The sequence below is a fragment of the Berghia stephanieae genome, chromosome 11 (assembly GCF_034508935.2).
Source record: "Berghia stephanieae isolate SIO BIC M18660-M18661 chromosome 11, UCSD_Bste_1.3, whole genome shotgun sequence".
Classification (NCBI taxonomy): Eukaryota; Metazoa; Mollusca; class Gastropoda; order Nudibranchia; family Aeolidiidae; genus Berghia; species Berghia stephanieae.
The window spans coordinates 15,454,560-15,464,377 of NC_088370.1; the positions used below are offsets into that span (position 1 = coordinate 15,454,560).

General features: G+C 36.8%; 1 protein-coding gene across 1 annotated transcript; it reads right to left on the reverse strand.

Moving 5' to 3' along the window:
* Positions 1 to 334: 334 nt before the first annotated feature.
* LOC144956346 (uncharacterized) lies at positions 335 to 2,448 on the reverse strand. The gene is made up of 2 exons (XM_078886842.1): positions 1,292 to 2,448; positions 335 to 461 (listed from the first exon to the last, which is right to left on the reverse strand). The coding sequence occupies exons 1-2, from the start codon at positions 2,446 to 2,448 to the stop codon at positions 335 to 337; spliced, it is 1,284 nt and encodes a 427-aa protein (XP_078742968.1).
* Between the last annotated feature and the right edge of the window lie 7,370 nt (positions 2,449 to 9,818).

A 9,818-nucleotide genomic window follows, 5' to 3' on the forward strand; every position in this document is an offset into this window, starting at 1 on the left:
GATATTGCACTGAGTTTGAGCCAGTGATACGTTATCGGGATTAGTGTTAACATTAGCAGAATTAACTGGGGTTGGGCTATGATTAATCACTGGGTTCTCATCATTATTTGGTTTTGGTTCAGAACATGTGACCTTGATCTGATCAGCATGTCTGCAAAACCATTCCCAAGACTGTTTCTTATTGTATAGGACACTGGCCCTGTACATTGTGTGATGCGGCCAGGTACCCACTTATCACCCCTTCCGTGGTTTCTGAAATAAACGGAATCATTTACACTTATCTCTCTGTCAATGGCAGTTTTATCATGATGAAATGTTCGTGTTTGTTGTTGTTTTAAAACAGACTTATGTACTGTGGGATGAATGAGGTCATGATGGGTTTTGAGTTTTCTCCACAAAGTAACTCACTTGGTGCAACACCTGTAGTCGCATGAGGTGTGACACGGTATTTTGTTAAGAACCTGAAAGATGAACATTTGACTTAGCAATTTTTGAAAATATCCTCCACAAATAGTCCCCCCCCCCCCCCCCTTTCGGCCTCAAAAAAAAAAAGAAGGAAACGTAGCAATTATCGATTGGGGATCAAACCTCAGACTTCCTCATTACCTGCCGGAAATTCTACCATTACACTTCTGGTCACCCAATAGCTGGGACGCTTAAAGGGGAGCCTTAGGGCAAAAATAAGTGAAGAAAAAAAATCCCCTTTATTCATCCCTTAGGGAAAATTTGTCTCTAGGGTCTGTTCCAAGGTAAAACTAGAATAACCCAGGCTTTACACGCAGTGCAGAGCCGCAAATTGAGCTGAGCTGGGGTGAGGTGACTTGCTCAAGGCCATACAGCGCAGCGGCGGGTGCCAAATATAATATATATTAATAGGAAGATTATAGGAAGGTTTTTTTTAAAGATAAGATTACTCCAAATTCACTGCATAGATTAACATTATTAAATAGCGCCAGGCAAAACCGATAGTAAAATACAAAAATAAAACACTAACAAAATTTATAATGCCAGCTAATGTCCAATATGCAACCGACTGCTTGAAAACGGTATTATGCCGGAATGATATAAATGCTAATATTTGAATTTATTGTCAAAAATATGAGACTTCAGTTAAGCTTGTACGTTGCCTTTAAGTCATGTCTAGATCAATTCATTCTGACATAAATACCAGATTGACTAGTTGGGTAACCTATTCTGATTAAAAACACAATCTTAATTGTATTTCAAAAACAAAACAGTGGTGATCAGCCCAATTGATGTCATAGCAGACGTTGTTAGAAATATTCCAAACCAACCATAGTTTGCCAGAAGAGACGGAAAAATAGATGCAGAAATAAGATAACCGACAGGGGCTGACGTCATCACCAAACCAAAGCTCGTGTTTACGTTTTCTTTCCCAAAGATTTCCACCGAAGCAACTATCCAAATTTGTCCTGAAATGCTACACACACATCCCAAAGAGACAACAGAGACAAAGTAAAACCATTTGTTTTCCAACGCGGAAAAATACATGGAGAATTGAAGAATTGTTGTTATTGTAAGTAATACCATCATGACTGTTTTATAATGAAATTTGTCTAGTACCACTCCTATCGTGAGATGAGTGACGACAGCGGAGAATGATAAAACTGAGGCCATGGTACTAAAGAAAAAATCGTCTTTGATGAATTGCTGTCCGTAGATCTTTTGGAAGTTTGATAATAGAATGCTTGCAAAGTCTGCACAGAAATAACCAATCCATAGAACATACAGCGAGGGTGACCGGAGAATGACTAACGCTCCTTCTAGAAATGTTGGATGTTTAGCTTCTTCCATCGTATTTGACACATTTTTGTAATCATCTTGAGTACTTATTGTAGGTTGTTCCCGATTTTTACAGTTTTCAACTTGCTTATGTTGATTATGTAGTGGAGAATGTTTGATACAGTTCGAGTTTTCCATCTCTTCAAAATTCATCCCGGTTTTATTTTGTAAGCTTAAATCACAATTTTCAAAAACGGACTGGATAACTTCATCGCAGACTTCAGAGTGTTTCATTTCATTGATTTGGTCATCTGCATTGATATGTTTCTCAAAATGTTTATCCATTTTCCCATCCACAACTTCCTGACAGCTGTTCTGTCCCTCATTTCTTCTATTCATTTCACTGAACGGGATACTACAAGACTCGTCGGTTTTACCATTGGAATCTTCAGCCTTTCTTTTATCAGGAATCGTTTCATATCCATGTCCTCTATCGACTTCTTTCAAAAGACCAAAACCTATCATCTGAATCCCAAAAGACATTCCTGCCAACCACAAGAACATTTTCGGCACACTGTCCAAAATCTCATCTTGACTAAAAAACGACACATCTCCAATTGATATATCCGGTGGCAAGTTGTTTGGGTTTAAATATCTAGTGACAAACTGATACATGAATATACCCCCGACGTAATAAGCTGCCATGAGAGCCGAAGTCATTTTACCGGAGTCTCCATCTGACCACTCGATGGCGTATTTCAAGGCCACTCCCTCCAGGATACCGTTTGACGATCCTATGAGGAAGGAAATTGTTGTCGCCAAGGCTGAGAATGAGACCCCGACTGTGAGATACGAAAAAACATGTCCTATGCATAAAATCAAAATCCCACACAGCGTTGTGGCGCGTTTTCCAATCAGAGAAGAGATTCGTCCACAGAATGTCAGAGTTATTATTTTGCAGATTATAATGAGAGCAATGATCCAACTGGACTTAACACCGACAGACGATGAGCCGGTAGCCCTAAATAAGTAGGAAATTAAATATGTTGATACATTGCTCCAGCTCTGAACAAATCCGAAAGGCAGTACAATAAAAAATGTTCCGATAACAGTGCTAAATTTTCCAAATCTGCCGGCCATTGTGTTTCCAAGAATTTTTTTTTAATTTCATAAAAACATTTGTCGTCAGATCCCTATTTGTTCATTTTTTGAATTATTTTTTAGCCAATCAAACAGGTTAATAGTTCACGATATGATACGCGCCTCAATTGAAAAATTGATGGTTAACTTCACAGGAAAGTTTATTGTGTTGTTTACAAGAAGCCATAATGTGTATTCAAGAGGAAAAATGGGGTTTGCATCCTTGAAGGAGGTCTTTAGTGCTGCAGCCGACAGGATATCCTGGAGAAGATGTGTTAACAGTTTCTGTTATCCACGAGTAGAGATCGGAATACGTCGAATTTAAATCAAGATGTATTCACCACATCCTTTCAATGGAATTATTCAGCTCTTCAAGAAATAGAAATTGGAATGTTCATTTGGTTTTAAGCCTGGTGATTAAAAATATATGTTTTATTACAATATTGCAGTCTAATTTTGATTTTACGACTGTGATATTTACAAATACATTATAATGTCAATATTTCTATTAGAGGAGTGCATTCCAACTCAGTTAAACAAAATAAAAAGGACATTTTCAATGGATACGTAAGCCATTTCATAGGGCTTGGTGATTTCACAAAACTCACGAATTACACAAATAGAAAATAATATTCCTCGATACCTGATTACCAGGCGACTAATGTGTTGGTGAGTCCTTGGAATTATTCTTCATCCATTGAGTACTGGATTAAAGCGTTCAACGTGCTCATTCATTTTTATAATATGTGTTAGTGTGTTAGAATGAAAAATCAATTAATTGCACAAGTTTGTCGTCTGGGTGGGGATCCTGACCTGCCATAGCGGGCAGGGAGGTACATACTGTGTCTTCTATCCCCTTATATCTGTTTTCCAACATGCTTTCTATCTTTGTCTTGGAATGAAATTACTTGGTTTTTTTCATGGCCCTGGTCGGAGTCCTGGCTGGGAGGGAAACAGTCAAATGCATAGTTATTGTTTTGGGAGATGATATTTTTTTCCCTGTAATCATCTCTCTGTTATGTATTATTGTATGTGTTATTTTAAATGTATAATGTAAGTATTTGAGTGTGTTCCTCTTTGTTGGATTTTGTGCCTGTGTCCGGATAAGACTTATAGGTGATCTCAAACTAAGTACATTGGTGGTATGCTCTTGGAATTTACATCTGATCCCTATTTGTTCCCAGTTCCCCTTTGTCTTACTTTCTCTTGAGTGCTTTAATTGTAATTCTAGAACTTTTTAGTATCCCATTTTCTTCCTTTTTACTGGCGCTGATACTCGTATAACCTAAATGTGTTGCAAGCGCCGTAAAACCCTTAAAAACAAACAAAACAAACAAGTTTGTCGTACTCTGAAAAAAAAAAACACGTTTTAAAAAATTTGGCCAGAAAACTCGTTCTTATAATACCAAGCGGTTGAAATGACGCTCAACTTGTCAAAACTCTCAAGCCAATGACGTCACTTGAGATTAAGAAAAACACAACAAAATGAGAGTTACTTAAAGTGATCAATATTTGAAAGACGATTTTTGAGCTTTATAGAGCACAATATCCACTAAATGTGCTCAAAGCGCTTTACAAGGGGTCCCTGGTCAACAGCAACATTTAACATGTAGGACGGGACATGACATGACGCCTGTAAGGCGATATTACAATTTTTCGGACAAAGACAACGCTGTTAACAGCCATGTACTCATTTTACACCTGAGTACGGTGAGAGAATGTGAGTAAAGAGACTTTTCCAAGGACTCAACTATGCGTCGAGCGCGAGGCTCGAACCCAGGACCTTCCGATCCGAAAGCGAGTGTCATACCACTAGACCACATAGCCGCATTTTTATGGCCAAAATTTCAAAAAACGGTTTTTTTTTCTCCCTTTTTTCATAGCGCGGTAGCTTTGTCAATGTCATAACAATAACAGATGCGGATAGGTTTTAATAATATGTGAAAGCCAAATCAAGCATAAATTAATTGTCACATTAATGTTGACAATAGAATGAACGGAATTGACGTCAATCAGCTCTTTGTTATTGTCTTTTTATGGCCAGTCATTCGTATGATGTTCTCACTAAATTTTATCAGACTATAAACGTTCAAAATTACACATAGGTTTGTGTGCTAATATTGCAATACATCCGGCTGGAAGATGGTGTGAGTAATTTGTATTAACACATAACATGAATAGCCTTAATGTGAGCCATCACTTCAAACAGGTATTCTGTTGTGATGAACCAGATGTGTGGTTTGGTGACTAGGGCGTACGGTGTCGTCGTGTCTCGTTTTGACACAAAGATCAAGCGGTGGTATGCGTGGTCTATGGTCGGATGGGTGACAGTGATCGTGGAGAATTCTGGGCCTGGTTTCATTTTCTTGGATAAGGCTCTTTACACACATTACCCCATACGACTCAGGTGTGAATGAGTTCCAGAACACCAAAATGGTCATATTTCAAAAACTGATTTTAAAGTAAATATTACGAGAAATTTGACATTTCTAGATTTTTGTAAATTATCAGTTGTCCTCACTAAAGGTTGTGATTCTTACACAAGGTTCATTCACAGGAGGGTGAATCAAAACGTAATTGGACAAATCTCTTTCTGCGTTCATTCCTTTTTTCATGTGACGTCATATTTGGCTCAATTGAAGTTACACGTGTACTCTTTAAACAAAAAGTTTAAAATTTTAATTTTGTCAAGTTTTGACAAATTATGACAGTTCAAAATGGCTGCCCTCCATGGATGTCCGTCAGCCACAGATAACTGTCGTTAAATTTCTTGTTTTCGAAGAAGAAACCTCGAGTAACATGTTAAAACGCATTGGTAATGTCTATAAAACTCCAGCATTTTGTAGAGGTAGTGTTTTAGGTGGGTTGAACCAGAATCAAAGAGACAAAATTATTGGAATGGTGACAGCCATCTTCCCCAAAGATAAGAAAAATACGTCAAAGCTGAGATATCAGCTGGGGAAAATTAAGCGAACACCTATGAGACATTAGAGTTGTAATCCTCGTTGATTTCCTACCACAGGGAGCCACTGTCAACTCTGAACGGTATAAATAGACATTGAAGCAACAGAAAGCAAGAATTCCTCGTTAGACCGGGCTTTGGGGATTGGAACGAGTATTTTTTCCACACACAAGTGCTATTAAAAGGGAGGTTATTGGAACGAGTATTGTTTCCACACACAAGTGCTAGGAAAAGGGAGGATATTGGAACGAGTATTGTTTCCACACACAAGTGCTAAGAAAAGGGAGGTTATTGGAACGAGTATTGTTTCCACACACAAGTGCTAGGAAGAGGGAGGTTATTGGAACGAGTACTGTTTCCACACACAAGTGATAGGAAAAGGGAGGTTATTGGAACGAGTGCTGTTTCCACACACAAGTGATAGGAAAAGGGAGGTTATTGCATCATTCATTTTGATAGACAATGCTATCACACCCTCCTTACTAATTCACCAGACGACATTTTTATGACATTTCATCTTTTTAGTCTATAAAACTCCAGCATTTTGTAGAGGTAGTGTTTTAGGTGGGTTGAACCAGAATCAAAGAGACAAAATTATTGGAATGGTGACAGCCATCTTCCCCAAAGATAAGAAAAATACGTCAAAGCTGAGATATCAGCTGGGGAAAATTAAGCGAACACCTATGAGACATTAGAGTTGTAATCCTCGTTGATTTCCTACCACAGGGAGCCACTGTCAACTCTGAACGGTATAAATAGACATTGAAGCAACAGAAAGCAAGAATTCCTCGTTAGACCGGGCTTTGGGATTGGAACGAGTATTTTTTCCACACACAAGTGCTATTAAAAGGGAGGTTATTGGAACGAGTATTGTTTCCACACACAAGTGCTAGGAAAAGGGAGGATATTGGAACGAGTATTGTTTCCACACACAAGTGCTAAGAAAAGGGAGGTTATTGGAACGAGTATTGTTTCCACACACAAGTGCTAGGAAGAGGGAGGTTATTGGAACGAGTACTGTTTCCACACACAAGTGATAGGAAAAGGGAGGTTATTGGAACGAGTGCTGTTTCCACACACAAGTGATAGGAAAAGGGAGGTTATTGCATCATTCATTTTGATAGACAATGCTATCACACCCTCCTTACTAATTCACCAGACGACATTTTTATGACATTTCATCTTTTAAGTGGACTGAAGGAGGCAATGAGGGGACATCGCTTTTTGTTTAATTATTTCACCAAACCGCCGCATCCAACAAAAAAAATAAAGTTTTCTTTTCCTTTTCTAAAATGTGTAATATTATCAAACGTGTAGAGGTAATTAAATGTTAAATGTAGCTGTCCTTGAATTTGAGTGAACTCCGGATGACCTTTAAGTGGTCGAATCAAGGAGGGCTTTAGAAAGGAGGCTCGCCTTGGATTTTCAGCCCCCGCTAGTGGGGGCCATTGGTTGGATAACGATTTCAAGCAAAACTACCGCTTTTCTGCCTTGGTACAATTTCCTTGAATGCGCAATAATTGATTCTGTTCTTATAATTTCGGTACTTTATAATAAATTGGTTAATTGGCAACCATAAGTTTTAAATAATATTTCTTATGTCTTGAATGCTATGAAAATATACAAAAAGTAGTGAACTATCAAAAATTTCACAGGAAAGTATGAACTATTTTTCTTTGACGCCCTCTTACAAACTGAGTGATTGGGTTTGTTATCTTTTTTGAAATCGAAAGTACGAATCTGATTTCAATACCTGTTAATAACTATGGCTAATTTATCGACCCAGATTCTTTGAAAAGTGGTAGTACCAATAATAATTGCGTAAGAATTATTTGAGACATGTTTAGAATTATCAACTGTAATTCCTGCAGACGATAGTTGGGCCCATTGTCGTGCTTGTTCTGTCGAGTCGCACAGATAATCAGAATCAGACACCGCCTGATTCGGAATCCAAATCGGACTGTTCCTTATTTTATTATGAATTATGGCCTGCGGCTTTATATTTATATATTTTTTCAATATGGTTAACTGACAAATATTGACTTTATTGTTTTAGTCTAGTGTATAAGTCTAGAGGGCCCCTTTGTTCGTCACGTCAACTTCACAACTTTACCTTGAACAGTCCTTTCTATTTCTACTACTAGTTACTATCTAGAAGTTGCTAGTTAGTGGGTCTGATATTACCATATCATATTCATATATGATGGAACTTGGACTCTGACTCTGAATATATAGTTATGCCCATTACATGGATCTGTGTTGCTGATATGACTGTCAATCGTATGGGACTAGTAACTAAGACTCTTAATATATAGTTTTGCCTCATTGATCTGAGATGTTACTGTTGTTACAGTTACAGTTACACTCACTCACTTTATTACTATTATCTCTGAGACTATGGAAAGGAATTATGGATCTGATCTACTCCATTGACTAAAAGGAATGAACTAGTAGTCTGAATATATATAGTTTTGTCTCATTGATCTAAGATGAGACTCTATTAAACAACTCTATGACTATGGAAGGGAACTATGGATCTGATTCTGATGCTACTCATTGACTGTACTTCAGGAATGAACTATAGTAGTCAGATGTTTTATGAATGGCGCATGTTTTCCTAGTTTTTCTAAGATGTCCCTCTATCAAAAGTTGCAAAACTTTGTGTCAACCTCCGAATCAATTTCTCTTAACTGAATAAAGATTTTGGCCCGTAATGAATTGTGATGCCATATCACAAAAGAAGATTTCTTCTTCACGACCTATAAAAAGCCACTTTAAAACCGCTGTCATACAATTAGAGATTTTACACTGCTAAATATTTAAACAGTTTCGCACCGCAAAGTAAGAGATGACTTCATCGTTTTTCAAAATAATCTTGTGACACAGTAGTTCCGGCTAGTGGTTATGAGTTCACATCATACTATTACAAAAATTACTATTTTCCGAATAAAAGCAAAACACATTAACATAAAATAAAAACTTATGTAGTTTGCATCCAATTTTGACTTTATAATTTATTGCTTTTTATTTACATCACGTCGCATTTACCGAAGACTGATATGAATCTCTAGTTTTAACTTATTTGAACTAGTGATTAAATACTCAAAATTGTCAAATTAACATTGAATGTTTATATTTAACTTTGAAAAATTGTATCTATGCATGACCGATTCACACAGCATTTAAAGTTTTCTTTTAAACCTATAAGCTCTTAAACAATACGATATGATACGGAATCTCTATCGGTTCCTTTCTCGTAAAGCTGCGAAAAGAAGTCTACTTGTATCTATCGATAAGCCATAAAAGAGGACATCTATGGAATTGGAATTTCACAATCAACTCTGAGTTTTGCATGTTATTGTTGTTACGTTGTTGTTGAACACATGCACATTTTGTGGAAACACTGTATCGTAAATTGATGAATTTCTACTTTTGACTGGTCTACATTTAATTTATGTAATCCTCTTTGGCATAAATACCAAGCTATTTCTCAAAACTTTGAACTCAAAATAATGTTGGAAGTGCGTAATGTTCACTTTTATTTGTATTCATCAAACACGTATATTGATTGTTATAAAATGTAAACTTGTCTGTCGTTCTTTCATATTCAGATTCTGTACGAACATCATATAAGTTTCGATTAACTGAACATTCCATTTTAACAAATTCTTTCAAAATGGATAAGCAGAAAATCATCATTTCGACACTATAAATCATTTTTGAGTTCAGATCCTCACCCGTTATCGATTTTAATATAGCTGTAATAAGCGAAATACTTTCCTATTATTTTTTTTAAGTCGTGATAAAACATTTTTATTAAGACAAAATGATCCAGAGTTTCATACAAATTTTTGCAGCTGTACATCGTGAACAGCTAGCTGAGAAAAAGAAGAAAAAGACGCGCCCCTTATTAAAAATCTGACTATTGTACTCTGAATATATATTGATCTGATATGTTACTTTATTAATCAAC